The sequence below is a fragment of the Mustela nivalis genome (assembly GCF_964662115.1).
Source record: "Mustela nivalis genome assembly, chromosome: 14".
NCBI classification, from domain to species: domain Eukaryota; kingdom Metazoa; phylum Chordata; class Mammalia; order Carnivora; family Mustelidae; genus Mustela; species Mustela nivalis.
Genome location: NC_139033.1, coordinates 65,268,885 through 65,287,425, shown reverse-complemented (window position 1 = coordinate 65,287,425; position 18,541 = coordinate 65,268,885). Strand labels below are relative to the sequence as shown.

The 18,541-nt window shown below is 42.9% G+C and overlaps 1 protein-coding gene and 1 long non-coding RNA gene across 5 annotated transcripts in view; one reads left to right on the top strand and one right to left on the bottom strand.

Annotated features, from left to right (window-relative positions):
• Positions 1 to 11,885: 11,885 nt before the first annotated feature.
• LOC309847867 lies at positions 11,886 to 12,974 on the bottom strand. The gene is made up of 2 exons (XR_014302681.1): positions 12,660 to 12,974; positions 11,886 to 12,379 (listed from the first exon to the last, which is right to left on the bottom strand). It is a non-coding gene; the product is annotated as an uncharacterized lncRNA (long non-coding RNA).
• IMPACT (impact RWD domain protein) overlaps positions 12,948 to 18,541 on the top strand; it is a 29,578-nt gene continuing 23,984 nt past the window's right edge. For 2 of the 4 annotated variants that reach the window (XM_082698716.1, XM_082698715.1), the window contains exons 1-4: positions 12,948 to 13,123; positions 14,203 to 14,331; positions 15,518 to 15,570; positions 17,513 to 17,575. In XM_082698716.1, coding sequence (XP_082554842.1) covers positions 13,088 to 13,123; positions 14,203 to 14,331; positions 15,518 to 15,570; positions 17,513 to 17,575 — 281 coding nt within the window. In that variant the 5' untranslated portion in view covers positions 12,948 to 13,087. Of the gene's footprint in view, positions 14,115 to 14,202; positions 14,332 to 15,517; positions 15,571 to 17,512; positions 17,576 to 18,541 lie in introns of all 4 variants that reach the window. The other 2 variants (XM_082698717.1, XM_082698718.1) reach the window with 2 other exon arrangements.

The following is an 18,541-nucleotide window of genomic DNA, read 5'->3' as shown; positions in this document are numbered from 1 at the left end:
TATACAAAATTTAGAATTAGAAAACCGATTGAATCCTAGCCCTCTGCCACTTAACCGGGCGTCTGACCATGAACAATTCATGTAACTTCTCTGAATAGAGAGCCCACCAGATGCCAGGCACTGGACTAGTTGTGGCAATGTAAGGATAAAGAAAAGCATAGTTGCTGTCATCCAGAAAGCAAAGTCCAGGGGTGTCTGGGTGGCTCAGTCGGTTAAGCCGCTGCCTTCAGCTTTGGCCATGATCTCAGGGTCCTGGGATCGAGCCCTGCATCGGGCTCCCTGCTCAGCAGAGAGCCTGCTTTCTCCCTCTCCCTCTGCCTACCACTCTGTCTATTTGAGCTATCTCCCTCAAAGAAATAAATAAAATCTTAAAAAGAAAAGAAGAAGACAAAGTCCAAAACTGTGAGGTAGGAGGGAGGGAGAAGGAGTATTCCACGTAGAAGGAGTAACAAGCGTCAGGACTGCAGGTAAGCAGTGCTGTGGCTCGCTAAGGGAAGTGAAAGTGGTTCAGTGAGGCTGCGTCTAAGACACTAACCATGCCGCGGGACAGAGTCAGGATGAAGAGACGAGACAGGAGAGGGAACAGGAAGCCACATCATTGAGGTCCTTTATGCAGTGTCCTAGTCCGAGATTCAACCTCAAAACCATGGAGTCAAGGAGCGCCTGGGTGGCTCAGTGGGATAAAGCCTCTGCCTTCAGCTCAGGTCATGATCCCAGGGTCCTGGGATTGAGCCCCGCATCGGGTTCTCTGCTCCGTGGAGAGCCTGCTTCCTCCTCTCTCTCTGCCTGCCTCTCTGCCTTCTTGTGATCTCTGTCTGTCAAATAAATAGATAAAATCTTTAAAAAAACAAAACAAAAACAAACAGACAAAAACCATGGAGTCAAAACCTAAAAGGAGAGTCTCAGTATTAGATGTCTATCACAGAAATTGACAAGTCTGGTGATGAGGTGGAGGACGGGTTGAAAGAAAGTGAAGTGATGTTGGAGGCAAGAATACCAGCTAGGAGGCTGTGGCTGTGGTCCAGTCAAGAGATCACAGTGGCCTGAACTTTCGAGGATGAAGAAGAGAAGCCGTGAACTGATTGAGGGGAGATTTAGGGGACACTACAGGAAGAGCAGGGCAACTGACTGCATGGGACGGGGAAGGACAAGGAAGAGTGCAGGTGGCAGGTGTCTGGCACAGGAAGCTGGCATACAGAGGTGCCCTTACTGAGACAGGCAAGGCAGAAGATGGGAAGGCTTTGGAATAGAGGACCAACATGATCCCTGGGATGCTGTGAGGGCAGAGTTCTGTCTGCAGGAAGGCGGACGGGTAGAGGAAGCATCTGGAGTCAGGAAGACATCTCAGAAGTGTCTGCCATAGTCTGGGGTGAGATGAGAGGGCCTGAACTAGGGTGAGCAGCGGGGGTAGAAGGGAAGGGGCGTCACAAGAGGCAGGGCTTGGCAGTTATGAGGCACACCCCTGCAGTACCTTACACAGAGCAGAGAAGAGAAGGGCGCGGAAGGGACTGAGCACTCGAATGGATAGGCCAGAGCAATCCGTCACGGCTTTGGAGCCAAGGAAAAAACAAACAAGGTGGGTAGAGTGATATAAACTGCATGATCAGAGACTGATCTGACTGTCTCTGAAAGCCAGGCTGAAGAACTAAGACTTGATTCAGGAGGAAGAGAGAAAACTTTAAAATATTCCGGAACAAAGTAGCATTTAAGGGATAATAACAGATCTAGAATGTGGATAGGCGTAAACAGGACTTGAATGAGGAGAGAAAGGACAGAGGCAGCAAGGAAATTGTCCCATGGTGATCATTCAAATAAACCCTTCGAGAAAGTGAGGAGGGATATGATGGGCTTGATTCCTCTACTGTGTGGCGTAAAGGCAAGAAAGCAACTGACTACAGACACGGGGCACATTTTCATTTACCTGTTTACAGGTTGACCTCCATCAGACTATAGACTTAAAGCATGTCTTACTTATTTTTCTATCTTTATATGGCCCAGATTATGGCATAGATTCAGGCTCACCAAATATTTTGAAATGACCCGCTCCATGAATAAATAACTTGAAAGGACAGGGTACAGTGGTCCCCCCTTATCTGTGCAAGGATACACAGATTCCAAGACCCCCAGTGGATGCCTGAAACCACAGATAGCACCCAACCCTATGTACACTATGTTTTTTCCTGTACCTACCTACCTAAAGTTTAATTTATAAATTTGGCACAGGAAGAGATGAATGACAGTATCTAATAATAGTTCTAATGCACTGTAATAAAAGTTATGCGCATGTGGTCTCTCTCTCTCAAAATGCCTTACTGCATTGTACTTACCCTTCTTCTTGTGATGATGGAACATGCCTACGTGATGTGGTGAAGTCAGGGGTAAAATGCCTACGTGATGTGGTGAAGTCAGGGGACTGATGTAGGCACTCTGGCCTAGCATTAGGCTACTAAAGTATTGACGTTCTGAGGCTATGTCAGAAGGGGGATCATCGCCTTCTGTAGTACAGCTGACTGTGGGTAAATGAATTGGTGGAAAACAAAACTGCGGATCACGGGGACTAGTGTATATATATGAAAACGAGAGTTTGGGGAAAGTTTAGAATTTGGCTGTGAAATTCCGAGTTTAGGATGACATCTAAAATATTCACTTATACAGGTTATAAGTAGTATAAGTAAATGTCTTACAGAAAGAGGAAGTGCTCAGAAGCTCATTTGAGAGAGGAAACCTGGAGGGAGGCACATTAGGGAGTCATCTGTGTGCTCCATGCCCCTGAGCCCTCGGCCACTCTTTGGCATCTGAAACAAGCAGTACTGAAGCCTCGGTGCGGCGTGGTCAGCATGGAGCTCTGCTCTGAACCGTCATTCAGAGACCCACATTTCTTCCATTGTGAATATCACCACGGTCCATGCACGAACTCCAGAGCATAGGGGATGGTACTGGAGGTTTTGTGGATGGGACTGGAAGTGGTTTATTCCACTCTACCCACCTGTTTATGTTCTCTCCATGGCTCCAAACCCCAGACTGATTACTGTTCTGGACTGTCCATTTGCCTTCTCAGTCTCTTCTCTGCCCTTCTCTACTCTGCTCCGTGTACTGAGAGCATGGCAGCAGTGGGAAGGAGAGAGGGAATGGGTATATAAAGGCATAGTTAACAGAGAAATTTGCTTGGCATTGTGCAAAGATCATGGTTAATGGAGCTACACAGTGCTGGTAAGAATCACTTTAGACAACCAATCTAAGTCGCAAGATATGGGAGAGAGGAAAGACTGGTATACCATACTCATTTAGAAAAAGTAGGTGAGAGGTCTAGAGTTTTGCACTAAACACACAGCAGAGTTTTGCTGAGTTTTTAGATGGGAGTATCTCAATGGCAAGAACTGAGTCTTACTGATACTCATATTTCCAGGAACCTTAATGAACCTTTCATACAGCAAGCAGCAAAAAACACTAAGGTGGAGAATGAAACTTCAGGGGCACCTGGGTGGCTCAGTTGTTAAGAGTCTGCCTTGGGCTCAGGTCATGATCCCGGAGTCCTGGGATTGAGCCCCATGTCAGGCTCTCTGCTCGGCAGGAAGCCTGCTTCTCCCTCTCCCACTCCTCCTGCTTGTGTTCCTTCTCTTGTTGTCTCTCTCTCTCTCTCTGTCAAATAAAAACATTAAAATCTTAAGAAAAAAAAAACAACAAAGAAATTTCATACTGTTTTCTGTATGAAACACTGCAGAGATATTTACTAAAAATGTTTATTACACAGCTCTTTAAACTCTATTATAAGATATAATAAGATATGATAACAACATATTATAATGTAACTTATAATACAAACAATGTTTTTGAGTGTTTACTATTTGCCAGGCAATACCCTAAGCTCTTTACATAGATTAGGCCATTTAATTTTCATAATACTCCTATGAAATAGATACTATCATTGTCATCTGCGCATTTATGAACAAGGAAACTGAGGCAAAGAGAAGTTAAGTCACTCAGCTAAGTCACTGGCAAAGTCAGTATTTGGACCTAAGCATTCTGGCTCTGGAGCCTTTTCAAAGTACATGAAGAAAGTATGTACCAACTGCAGCTCAAGTATCTATCACCTTCACATGATATGTTAAACATGGCCAGGCTAATGCTAATAATTTTTAATCTCTTCAGCACAAATCAGTTAGGATAATTCAGTGTGCCACACATAGGTGGAGGGGCACAGTTAGATCCTTTCCTTCATTCTTTCTTAGTTAGCCTTCTTGGAGACGAATTGCATAGTGCTTTGTATACAGCATAAAATAGACATTTAATATTTATTGAATTTAACCAAACTAGTAAGCTTTCAGCAACTCTGTAGGAAAAAGTATCAGAAGGCATTAAAAACAAACAAGCAAACAGCGGTAGTAAAATATGTAAATAGTCGATATAAACATAAATCATCATTATTGTCTCCTAGATACAAATGTTTGCTAGCTTTGGGGAAATGAGTCAATGAATATATATATTTTTAAATTTATTCGGCAGGGAGAGACACAGAGAGAACATAAGTAGAGAGAGTGGGAGAGGGGGAAGTAGGCTTCCCGCTGAGCAGAGAGCCTGACGTGGGCCTTGATCCCACCACCCTGGGATCATGACCTGAGCCGAAGGCAGCCACTTAACAACTGAGCCACCCAGGCGCCCATCAATGAATATTTTTAAGACTACCATTTAAAATGGTCACTAATAGTCTTAAAGCTTTAACCGCTGGAGACCCAGTATTTACCTGGAATGCTTTCTTTGAAAGCTTTAGAGTGATTTCCAAATATATCACAGTATTTTAAAGAGCCTTAAAGGACTATATTCATTGACATTCTTTTCATATGTACGGCAAGCTTGGGCCTGGACTTTAAAACAAAAGTTCTGGTAAGATACTTGATGGGGGCCCCTGTATGAAGGTGATTGAAAGACCGTGTCTCTTTAGGTTCCATTTCCTGAAGTTAATAACAATCCAAACTGGCAAGGACTAGACTATCTTTTGTACCCATCTGGACAGATGGAATCAGATTTGACCATTTTGCAGACACACAGGATTCTTTAGTTAGTATTCAAAAGGCCGTTCATTCTAGAGTTAGCAGTTCCCCAGCCTCTCAAGTCAGGCCTCCCAGTGAGGGGGTACTAGGCTGGTACTAGTGGCAGAGGGGACTTGAAATGGCTGAAGCATCAGGCATACGCACTATCTTAGCTCCCTTTGTGATCCGCTCTCCCCACTTCCATATGAGCCTTTTCCCCAAGCACCTAATTTATGCATCCGTTCAACTAATATTTACTGAGTATAGACCATATGCTGGGTGGGGGCTATTTTTGATGTTGGAGACACGTGATTAATGAGAAGAGGATGCCATGCCCTCGCAGAGCTTACATATATACATAAATATATAAAGATAGGTCACACGCACAATAAAAACATGTTAAGTTCTATAATCGTTGGGCACTGACTCATATGGGGAAGAAGATTACACAAGATAATGGGATAAAGTGGGAAAGAAAAAGCTCACCTGTCTGGTGGGAGCTGGTCGGGCACTCAGAGGCTGACGGTGGTGTTCTTCCATGGAATGTAAAAATTTCATGGCACACTGACATAAGATAAAGTCACTCTGTCCTTGTAATGAGACAACAACAACAACAAGACTACTCTAGAACCATGTCTAAACATAGACAAAATCCAAACACACCAGGCAAACGACTAACATGAACTAACATGAACAAACAGCCCCTCTCCCAGCCACCACCAGTGAAGCTGCAACTTCAGCCCCACTCTGCTCCTCCTGCCTCCAAGATAAAATTCATGAAGATACCTGATCATAGAATGACTCCCCTTTCCTAACAGCCTCCAGCCCAGAAGAAATCCCACTCCCTTGAATGCAAGCCCAAGCCCTTAACAAGCCCCATTGTGGACTTTCTGAGAATGCCCCATGTTTGCCACGATGTGCAATCTCTTGCTTCCTTGATGGCAGGAGCATCTAAGAGCCCAGCTTTGTCAGATTACTATGTGTTCCGCATGGTCTTTGACTAATAGGCATTACCAAGAAGGAGAGGCGACAATTCTTTGGTTAGGATGGTCAGGGGAATAGTTGATAAAGTGGAGTTGTTGTATTGAGAACCAAAAGGTAAGGGGATAGATAATCATTTGAAGATTAGGGGAAAAACATCAGAGGAAAAAAACAGAACGCTTACATTTTTAAACGTTTTTAATATTCAAGTACATCATCTCCTTTGAACACTGATTTTGGGATGGGGGAGCTAATCCTATTCTCAATTTCTACTTCTAATCAAGAAAAGCTTTTAGAGGAAAAGAAATCTGAGGTGTCACATAAAGAGGTGAGAAAGTAGAATGTGGAGATGGCGTGCGCTAAGGCAGTGTCTGCGTGCACAATGCTTATTGGGCTTACTCCTATTCTGGGACCCTCTGTGCTTATAACTCAATCCTTCCTAAGGCTTTACTATACAAGTCAATAGAACTGGTAGCCATCCTTCCTAGAAATACGTTCATTAAGAAGTTCTTCTTGGGGCGCCTGGGTGGCTCAGTGGGTTAAAGCCTCTGCCTTTGGCTCAGGTCATGATCTCAGGGTCCTGGGATCAAGCCCCGCATCTGGCTCTCTGCTCAGCAGGGAGCCTGCTTCCCCCTCTCTCTCCGCCTGCCTCTCTGCCTACTTGTGATCTCTCTCTCTCTGTCAAATAAATAAAATCTTAAAAAAAAAAAAGAAGAATTAGAAGAGGCTTCTTGAAAAGGAAATATTCAAAAAGTCAGAGTTAATATATTTGACAAGTAGGAACTGAGGTCCTTCCTAATACCAGAACAGAAGTAGGTATAATGGTGGCTTTGAACTGCTATCACCAGGATGGAAAATGAAAATGGGAGTAGTGCTTAGCAAAGAGTGGTGTAGTAATGCTACTGCTCCAACATTTTAGGGAGTTGGGAGGGAGAGGTAAGGAGGGATTCCGTAGATCAATTCTTTGTGGAAAGCTGACTACTACTGTCCTCTCCCAAAGATTTATATTACACGTTAGAATATAAAGAGCTAGGGGTGCCTCAGTGGCTCAGTTGGTTAAGCAGCTGCCTTCAGCTCAGGTCAAGATCCCAGGGTCCTGGAATTGAGCCCCGTGTCGGGCTCCCTGTTCAGTGGAAAGGCTGCTTCTCCCTCTCCCAGTCCCCCTGCTTGTGTTCCCTCTCTCTTTGTCTCCCTCTGTCAAATAAATACATAAAAATCTTTAAAAAAAAAAAAGAAAAAGAAAAATATAATGGGCTCTGAAAAATCTAACAAAATTATCAGATGAGTGCTCGCTTCGGCAGCACATATACTAAAATTATCAGATGAAGTGTGTTTGGCACAGTGATGATAAACTTGGATTGACCACACAACACCTTCTCCCCTTGACCACTTGATACTGAGGGATTAATTTCTGAGGCATACACATACATGCCGCTACTGCTCTAGGGTCATTGAAGTGGTTGCACACCTTGTCAGAAGATGGGGCTTCCTATTTCAGAAATGGGAGTGCTGCCTGGATTGGTGCCGACAGGATCCTTCCAGCATGGTTCCGCCGTGGATGGACTCCAGCATTGCACATTATGCATAACACTTGCATTCCCTTCAAATCTCCTGAAGTCAAGAAATGCCTGGCACCACCGTTTCCTGGTGACTGCACCACTGCCAGTTAATCTTGCAAGGCTACAGTGTTACTTATGGTGACATTATATTTAAGGATTTCTTCCTTTCCCCAATTGCTTGCCAATCTTGACTCTGCTTCCTTGACTGACAAAACTTGACTGACAAAAAAAAATGTAAGACTTACATTTTAATATCCAGCCTTTTTTTTATCTTCCTTTGGACCTTTGCTGCATTTTTTGGCCATATTTGGTCAAACTGTTGGCAGAACACAAATAAATGGCACACAGAGAACCTACAACCTCAGCATTTATTGGCCTGTAGTCCACCACACTGGCTTTCAATAGTTGGAAGCACAAGATAAGCACAGAGAATAAAGGAGAGATTCATTATTAACACTGTGCCGTGGTGGTTTGTGTTTTGTTTCTTAAATGTTTCAAGGACGTATTTTCCTAAGAAAAAATGCTCAGAAACAGGAATTACTATAGGTCAATTCTACATGGGCAGAATTCACCTGTGTTATAGTGTATCCTAAAGCACCTTGTGCTGGTCTGGGTCCTGGCAAGGCAGACCCCAAAATGAGGTTGAATGTGTAGGAAATTTATTGGGAGAAATACCTGTGGGAGAAAATAGAAAGGGAGCCTGAAGAGGCTCAGAGAGTCATCAAATGGATACACATCTGACCCTAAGTGAATGGCGACATGGAAGGAAGGACAGAGGAAAGTCATTTGGCAATAATTCTAGGAAAGTTCAGCAAGGTGTTGGGAGGGAACCCTGGAGCCCAGATTCCACAGGAGATTCCACTCTTGTCTCCTGAGAATGGGCCAGTTTGAGCGACTCTGCTTTGTGATTTGCTGAAAGCAGCCCACAGGAAGCAGAGCCTCAGTGCCCATGGAGTAATGGATCACAGAGCACAGTACCTGGAGCCCTCAGTCAATTACTCTCCCTGCTTTCCAGGATCTAAGAGGCACTTTCTCCTGGCTGCCACATAAGATTCTCAAAATGTAATGTACATACAAATTACCCAGGAAGCTTACTAAAATGCCAAGTCTATAGGTCTGGGTGGGACCTAAGTTTCTATACTTCTAACAAGTTCTCAGGAAATTTGATGCTGTTGCTCTACAGACCTCACTTGGACTAGCAAGTTCCTAGAGAATGTTTGTAAGAGCCCTATACAAACCATCTAAGTATGTTTATGGAGAACCCTTCACAGGCTGAATTCCTCACCCACTGTGGCAGCCATCTCTGATGTTGTCAGATGTATACACTCCCAGGTTAGGGTTTTTTTTTTTTAATTTGTTTTTCTCATTTACATAACTCATTCTTCTTGCCTCTAGTATCACAGCTGTCAATATCATCTTGTCACCCTGCTTGCAAAACCTGCTAAGAATCATCTCTATATCATTTGCATGATATCTACATTTATATATGCATTCATTTTTGGTACCAAGGGAGGGCTTTGACCCTTTGTGACCTCAATGACATCTCTTCTCCCCTCCAATTATGTGATTCAGACAATTTGTTTCTCAATCTTTTTTAAAAATTTTTTTAAGATTTTATTTTATTTATTTGACAGAGAGAAATCACAAGTAGACGGAGATGCAGGCAGAGAGAGAGGAAGGGAAGCAGGCTCCCTGCTGAGCAGAGAGCCCGATGCGGGACTCGATCCCAGGACCCTGAGATCACGACCTGAGCCGAAGGCAGCAGCTTAACCCACTGAGCCACCCAGGCGCCCTTGTTTCTTAATCTTAAGCAAAAAATTTCAAGCAAATTTCTCCTACCAAACTGCTGCACTATAAAGTCAATCCTACATAGAAGCTGTGGTGCAGCCAGTCACCCTAGCTCTTCTGAGAGTCCTGTGGGATCTGGTCATATGCATCTCCTCTAGGTCACCTGAAGCCTTCTGCAGTTTTCACCCTAATACCATATACCTGTCCATTTATTGCTAAACACATCTGTTCTCTTCCTTCATTCCAGTCACTGACCTCTTTAATTCCAATTCTATACACAGTGTTTATTGTGTAAAACAGCAGTTCTCACATTTTTTTTTAAGCCATAGAATTCTTTCATCAAAGAAAACTTAAATAAATTAGCTTCATCTCAGTTGAACAGTGGAATACAGGGAGGTCACCAGGAACATACCTTGTGTTTTAAGTTGCTGAAGCATTATCATGAAACCTTTAGGGAGCAAGTAAAGGATTTTGAGGAAGAAAAAGACACGATCAGACTCTAACATTGTCAATGAGTACTCTGGCAGATGAGAGGAGAACTTGAAGAGGGTCTAGATGGAGTCAGGAAGGCAAGGAAGGAGGATACAAAGAACATTAAGGGATATAGGATTCAGGATCATCTGAATTCGATGTTTGGGTGTGAAGGAAGAAAAAGAGAGGGAGAGTACAAGTCTACCAGATCTCATGCTTGGGCAATTTTTAATGCAGGGGTGCAGGGGTTGCCAATTCCTGAACTGGGGAAAACAGGAGGGGGAAGAGGTTTAGGAAAAAAGATAGAGTTCAGTTTTGAACATACTGAGCGGGAGGGAGACTTCCGGTAACCAACAACTTGGGTAAACTGATGTGGAAATCAGAAGAATCTGGCTTAGAGACCCCTCTTGTATCCATGCCTGTGTTACTGTTTGCAGACCATTTTCAGCCTCTGCTTAGGCAACTGTTCAAAGTTCACATGAAGCAAAATAAAGTTCTGCTTTTTTCCAATGTGATGTACATAGTGTGGGTTGTCTGCTACACTTGTTAACTTCAGTAACTACTTCTTTCCTTCTCTTCCAAAGTGCTCTTTGCATATCTAAGTTTAGGGTTCTCTGTATTGGACACATGCTTAAACATTCAGAGAAATAGGGAGGTTTTTGTTTTGTTCCTTTTGGCAGAAAGAATCATTTCTGATCAGAATCTGAGCTCAAAAGAAAAATTAAAGGCTCAAGCTAAGAAGAAATGGAAGTACAGTTGATCCTTAAACGTGGGGGTTAGGGACACAGCCCCTGCACAGTCAAAAATCTATGTTTAACTTTTAACTCCCCCAAAACCTAACTACTAGTAGCCTACTATTGACTGGGAAGCCCTACTGATAAGATCAACAGTCAATCAATATATTTTGTATATGCATTATGTATCATATCCTTACAAATAAAGCTAGAGAAAATACTATGAAAATCATGAGAAAAAATTTGTATCACTATACTGTATCAAAAAACGCCCATGTGTAAGTAGACCCCTGAAGTTCAAACTGTGTTGTACAAGGATCAACTGTTGTAGAAAATCATGGGTGTAATCTGTAGAAGGTAAAATAAATTGGGTTTCTGTGATATTTGGTAGAAAAGAGGTACTATGTGTAATAAACTGGATATAGTGTGCTTTGTTGAGAAGGTTAAGCTGTGTTGTGCACTTGTTTTTGGTTATATTTGTGTAGTTTTCAAATTTGGGCTTAAAATCTTTGAGGTGCTACAGGAAGGGAAGAAGGGTTGGTGGGTAATTGGGACTTCAGGCTCATCACCACTATTTTAGCCATAACAACCTAACTTGTTTTACGTAAACTTTCATTGAAGAAAGGATTCTGTGGCTTTTTTTTTTTTTTAACTGTGAAAACCACTATTTTACGCAATAGAAAATGTAAGAAATATGAAGAGGTCAATAAAGGAAGAGTTTAGAGCAAAGGAAGGAAGCTGTTTAACAATAGATGGACATCTACGTAGTATTAGGAGGCTAACTGCAGAGTTTCAGGCAACCTGGAGATGCATGGTGGCCAAACCCCTTAGCACTTACAGGCAAATTCCTCAGCTAGTAGAGAAATACAACGATAGACTGGCTCCATCATGGACTTTGGGGCCCAACTTGGTTGGAAGGAGGGGCTTGAAACTGTGTTAGCTCAAGATGAAGAAAAACACTGTCCAAACCAAGTTAACTGTAGGAAATGTGATTAACATCACAGAGAACCCTCTCTTGGAACCAAAATGAATGCCTACGCCCAGATTTATGGAGACAATCAGAAAGGTGTTGTGCAAGCCATGTGACAAGAGGTGGTTAACCGCTCTCATGTCAGAGGCAATGAACTGCAGGGGCTTCCTTAAATGGGCCACAACTTTTCTGCCAATATTTTTCTCACCATCTGGAACAACTACCCTCCCCTTCTTCAATTAGCTACCTGTTACCTATTCTTCTATAACTCAGTTCAAGCATTTTCTGGAACAAGGAGCCCAGTATAATTTGGACGGACAGTCTTTCTTTATGCCAACATAACAGGACACAATTCTAGTTCATTATAATCTTGATTTACTTTAGCTGTTCCACATCTTAGCTCCTCCAAGGCAATGCACGATGTCTGAAAATGCATCTCCAAATGCATCAGCAAACCTAACACATGTCTGTTGAATTAATAAATCCACAAGGCTTACTAAGATCCCCTCAAAGTAATCTGGGCAGAATTCCTCACAGATATTTCAAACAGGGCACTGTAAGTTTTATAGGGGAATTAAAACATGCCCATGGTTAAGGAAGACAAAAAAGAGGCAAGATGTAATACTTTGAGTTCCTGCTTGTGTGTGTGAAGAAAGTGAGGCAGGAGGAGATTAAGCGGCTTGATTAAGGCATCCATGTGATTCACGACCAGTGTATTGGACTGTGTTTGGGGGCCGAGTGAAGAGTAACTGCTGCAAATGCATTCAAATTTTCTGGATAATGAAACAATGACACGTGTCACCGTTTCGTTTGTACAAAAGTTGCTTTCAGGCAAAATGTCCAAGAACCCTAAAAAAAGAAAAGGAAAGAAAAAAAAATAAAAGAAAAAAGAGAAAGACCCCCCCCCACCCGGAAACAAACCCCCAAACTATCACAACAGTGAGTAAGTTTTCCCGCAGGCTTTCAAAATGCCGCCTGTTCTCTCCTGCTTTGTTTTTGGTAAATCAAACCCATCCTTGCCCAGACTTGACAAAATCCCTTAAAACACGTTTTTAATAAAAACCCAAAAAACAAAACAAAACAAAACAAAACAAAACAAAACAAAACCCCTGCCTTGAAACGCAAACACGAGTCTGGGCTGCAGGCTGCGGTCGAGCTCCTCCCTGGGACGTGGCGGTAAAGCCGGCTCCCCAACGTCTCCCCGGGACTCCGGGATACCGCGGCCACAGTGGGCGAGCCGAAGCCCCCAGTCCCCGAGTTTCCAGCACACGCAGCCCTCAAGTCTGCCGGTTCTCTCGCGGGACGCCTTCCCCGGGCGCCGCCGTGGTGCGGGCTGAGTACCCGCGCAAGACCAGGGCGGGGGAGCCCCGAGTGCCTAGGGGGCCCCTCATCACCTGGCCTGCAACCCGGAAGGAGATGCAGGCTGCGCGACGCGGCCCGGATTGCGGTTCCGGGTCGCACCGCGCCGCAGCCTGGGCTCCGCTCGCCGCCGCAGCGCCCCGCCCCCACGCTCCGGACCTGGGCAGGCGGTGGCCGCTTGGCCGCTCCCGGGGCCACATGGCTGAGGGGGACGCAGGGAGCGACCAGAGGCAGGTGAGGGCCCGGTGGGGCCAGGCTGGGCTCGGTCTCGCCCTGCCGCCCGGGGCCGCCTCCACTGAGGGGCCCTCTGTCCGGGGCCGCCTCCCGGTTCCCGCCGGCACCGTCCGGGCCGCCTGGCGCTCGGTTTCCTGCACCGCGTTTCATTTTATCTGCGCTTGTTCGCCGGTCGCCCTCTGGCCGGCCTCTCCTGAGGTTTCGGCAGGCTCGGCCTCCCTCGGACGGTGTCATCGTCAACCATCAGCACGCGACTGAGCAGCACCGGGCCGGAAACAGAAATCCGGGTTCTGCTCTCTGCCCTGTCGCCGCCGGGTCACCTTGGACAAGCGACTTATCCCGGGTTTCTGCTTTTGCAAAATGGTTAATGATAACACAGACCCTGGAATTCCTTAAGGGCCCCCTAGATCTTCTCGTCTTGATATTGAGCTTTTCCCAGCGCGTGGCTCACGTGGGACTCTTAAAGCTTTTCCTACTGCGCTGTGAGGACAAAATGAGATGACACAGCATTGCATACTTTGTTTTCCATTTTCACCTTTAGATGCTATTATTTTATTTTATTTTTTGACCCCAAACCAAAAGAATGACTTCTGGAATGTATTTAGGGTTTGATTACGGAAAAAACCAACGAAACAACTACCCAGTCCTGTGCCCCAGTCCAAAACAAAAAAACAGTGAAGAAGATAACAGAGTGGGAACCTAGGGCTAGTATGTAGCAACGCTACTGGGGAGTGGGAGTGAGGATTCCCTGCTAGAAGAGGTGAAGCAGAGAATATGTCTTTCCACTTGTAAGTCCTGCTATAGAATATGGCAGTCCATATGTAATTGGCTCAATGGTGGCCCAAAGCACAGTGATGGAGTAGCAGGGCTGGTAACAGTCGTTGCAGTAATATCTGGCCACCACCGAAAGAGTAGAACATGGTGACCTGCTCCTAAGACTGTTTGGCAGTGTTTTTTTTCAGGGATCCTTCATCCAGGCTGGTAATGTTAGGTGTGAATACTTTGTAAGGGAGGAAGGAAAACTCGGGCTTTTAGGGCATGTACATTCATTGACTTCTCTTCCCATCAACTTCTTTCAGAATGAGGAAATTGAAGCAATGGCAGCTATCTATGGCGAGGAATGGTGTGTCATTGATGACTGTGCCAAAATATTTTGTATTAGAATTAGCGACGATATAGAGGACCCCAAGTGGACACTTTGCTTGCAGGTATTTTTTTTCCCCTTCTCTATAGCCATTTTCCATTGACTCTGCACAGTTGACTAATACTGTATTCCTCTAAATGTCTATTGCAGTTTCTAAATTGTCTTTTTTTGTTGTTGGCTTTTGTTAACGGTTGATTGTCTAAACATAAGGGTAATTTAGTCTCTGATCACTCCCAAGACACGCTTCAGTTGATAGTCTCAATCTTTCCTATCCCAGTTATTTTAATTAAGTATTCTTTTTTTTTTTTTTTTTTTTAAGATTTTATTTATTCACCTGACAGAGAGAGAGCACAAGTCAGGGGAGTGACAGGCAGAGGGAGAGGGAGAAGCAGGCTCCCTGCAGAGCAGGGGAAGTCCCATATGGGACTCTATTCCAGGACTCCAGGACCACGACCCAAGCTGAAGGCAGTGGCTCAACTATCTGAGCCACCCAGGCGCCCCTAATTAAGTATTCTTAATGTACCAGTGACAGGCTTGAGTTCCATTTCCTTTCATTGTCCTGTCCTTTTAATAGGAGAGGGTCTAAACCTGGAGAGATGGCTAACACTTAAGAAGAATAGTTAGTAATTTAAAAGGCTTCGTAAAGTAGGTATTTATTTCTTTATTAACTGAGAATCAGTTGTGGTTAAGATAAATAAGTGACAAAATGAGTGTGGCTTTCTGTATTAATGTTTATTCTGTGATGATTGCATATACTTTCAACATAAAAGTTTCTGTCACTGTTTTTATAATAATACTGATTTGGGAACAAATATATATAGGTCTCTATAAAGTGTTAGCTATTTAATGTGTTTAGCAGTATTTAATAGGATTTGGGGGAGTATTTTTTCAGAAGAATACCAGGAACATGCTCTAATGCCATTCTACTCATTTGGGGTTAGGGTATAAGGTCCCAATTTCTGTTTCCTTTTCCTTTCATCTTTTTCCTCCCCATCCTTATTTCCTAACTTTCATTGCTATTATGCTTTCTCTGTAAATAGTGTGCTCTTTCTTAAAAAGTTGACATCATTAACTATATTTAATGTCTAGGTATAAATATGAGGAGGGCATTCTTTCCTGAGATTGAACAAAACAATGGTTGTTTTTTTTTAGTTTGACAAGTAACAAATTGGTCCAGTGACTAGCTTAATAAGTGTTATTTTTGAGCCTTGATGAAGTATAAACAGATTTGTTTTTAAACTGCTTTACAGGTGATGCTGCCAAATGAGTACCCAGGAACAGCTCCACCTGTTTATCAATTGAAGTAAGCTATATTTCTACATTTACATTTCTATTAAAAGATTGTCTTTTTATTTTTTATTATTAGTATTTTAAAAATTTATTTGACAGACAGAGATCACAAATAGGCAGAGAGGCAGGCAGAGAGAGAGGGGGAGGCAGGCTCCTTGCTGAGCAGAGACCTGATGCAGGGCTCTATCCCAGGACTCTGGGATCATGACCTGAGCCGAAGGCAGAGGCTTTAACCCACTGAGCCACTCAGACGCCCCAGAAGATTGTCTTTTTAAAGATTATTTCTCTATGCTGTACATTGTGTTTATATAAAATACCTCTTATCAAAATACATATAGAAATTAAGAACACCTTCAGGACTTGGTAGGTATAGAGCATTTAAATAAAAAATTAAACTATATAAAAACACATTGCAGCGTGTACTTAGTATCACAGGGTTAAGATAAGAAAGAATCACAGGGTTCATAGGAATAATACAGCTACTGAATTGACCTTAGAGATAGGTAGAGAAATCTTCAGACAGCCTGGTAATCTAGAGTCTCTCCTAATCCGGTTCTGCTGATCTAGCCACGGTTCCTGGACATGCCTCTGCCTAAGACTGCTTGCCTTGTGGGAATTACCCTTGGTGCTTCTCCCTGCCCCTTGTTTTGGAAGAACCATCTTTTTAGCAGCCCAGGCTTAATCTTAATGAGTCATGACTTACTGATTGCAAGTAATCTTTGATCGGCTTTGGCCACTTGTTTTATTAAGATGTATAAACGTGTGTGAACAGAATTCCATTAAATCTCAATTATTGAAATCTTTACCTACCAGTGGGATAATTTCTTGTGTTTTAAAACAGCAATAAGGGCCCCTGGGTCGCTCAGTCATTAAGCATCTGCCTTCGGCTCAGGTCATGATCCCAGGGTCCTGGGATCGAGCCCCACATCAGGCTCCCTGCTACATGGGAAGCCTGCTTCTCCCTTTTCCACTCCCCCTGCTTGTGTTCCCTCTCTGCTTGTCTCTCTCTGTCAGATAAATACATAAAATCTTTTTTTTTTTTTTAAAGATTTTATGTATTTATTTGACAGACAGAGATCACAAGTAGGCAGAGAGGGAGGCAGAGAGAGAGAGAAGGAAGCAGGCTTCCTGCTGAGCAGAGAGCCAGATATGGGACTCGATCCCAGGACCCTGAGATCATGACCTGAGCCGAAGGCAGCAGCTTAACCCACTGAGCCACCCAGGCGCCCCTAAATACATAAAATCTTAAAAAAAAAAAAAAATTACGGAACCATTATTAATAGCAAATTTTATTGCTTTTAAAAAATACATATATTTTTACAGTCATGTGGCAGCCACTGTATTTGTTGAAGTTTTTGAGATGCTATTTTTTTAAGATTATTAAATTAATTATTTGTCAGAATGAGAGAGGGAGAGAACACAAGCAGGGAGAGTGGCAAACAGAGGGAGAAGCAGACTTCCTACTGAGCAGGGAGCCCAATGTAGGACTCAGTCCCAGGACCCTGGGATCATGACATGAGCCGAAGGCAGACGGTTAACTGGTTCAGCCACTCAGGCACCCCTTGAGACACTATTAAGAAAAAATTGGGAACTCCTGACAGTGTAGCAAATATCATGAATCTGGAAATTTGGTTTCTGGAACTTGTTCTGCCACTTCTGTAAATCTGGACAAGCTTATAATATCCAATAAACTCACACCTGTTTTTTAAACCATATTTTAATTGAATAATATTGGGGTTCTCTTCATCATGTTTCCTGGAAGGACAAAATGAGTTCATGCCAATGAAAGCATGCTGGAACTGTATAGATTTGTACAATATAACTAATTATCTATTTTTAGTGACAATAGCTAATTTTTAAAAGTTAAATAATTTATAATTTAATCAGTAATTTCTGTTTGAGATATAAACATAATCCTTGAATAGTCTTCTTCATTGTGTTTTATTTAATCTTAGTGCTCCTTGGCTTAAAGGGCAAGAACGTGCAGATTTATCGAATAGCCTTGAGGAAATATATATGTAAGTAACAGGCAATTAAAACATCCTATTTGTGATTTTATTGTGGGCTTTTGTTGGAACTATAATATGTTAAGTCCTCTGTAAACTTTTTGTTAAACCACTTTTCCGTTACCAAAAAAGATGCGTTTGGGAGTCCTTGAAAGTTTGCTTATATAATTTTATGTAGGCATTTGATATGACTTCTACTTAGATACAAAAATATAGTAATAATTCATAACTAATAGCTATAAAAACACCAGATTGTGAAAGTTAATGCAGAGATTCTGCTCGTGTTTTGATATTTTCACAGGCTATGTTGAATGAAACTGGTCATAGGAGAACCTTGCGTAAGAATGAGAGTCTATTGATACCCTGTATTTTTCACTCTTTCAATCAACAAATACTACATGGCAGGCACTGTACTGGGTCCTAAGTACACATAGTTAGCAAAAACAGAAATGGTCCCTGTTTCATGGCATTTAAAACTTGGTGGTGGGAGAGAGATTACCCATAACATTGTAAAATGAATGTAAAATTGCAGCCCTGATTAGTTCTATGAAAGAAAGGGTGTAAGTATGCAGTACTAATTGAGTTTGAAACTGAGTTTGAATTGAGTTTTAACTGAGTTGAATAGAATTTGAAATTGAGTTTCACACACCTGATCTAATCTAGGAAGTCAGGGATGTCTCGTTTGACTTCAGAGCTGGGTTAGTGAGGTGAAGATAACTCTGGTGAAAGTGACACCATGTGCAAAAGCTCTATATCAAGGAGCTTCGCTCATTGAAAGACACAAAGCCTGACGGTATAAAGTAGGAAGAAGAGGGGAGAGAAGGGAGCACGGTGAGGAAATGAACAGGTGAGGTGAACAGGGGCAGTCATGCGCAGTCTTGTAGGCCATGTTAAGGATGGTTGTCTTTGTCCTAAGACCCACAGAAAGCAGAGGTTTTTAAGTGGCCTGGCACTGTGATAAAATTTTCATTTTGAAAA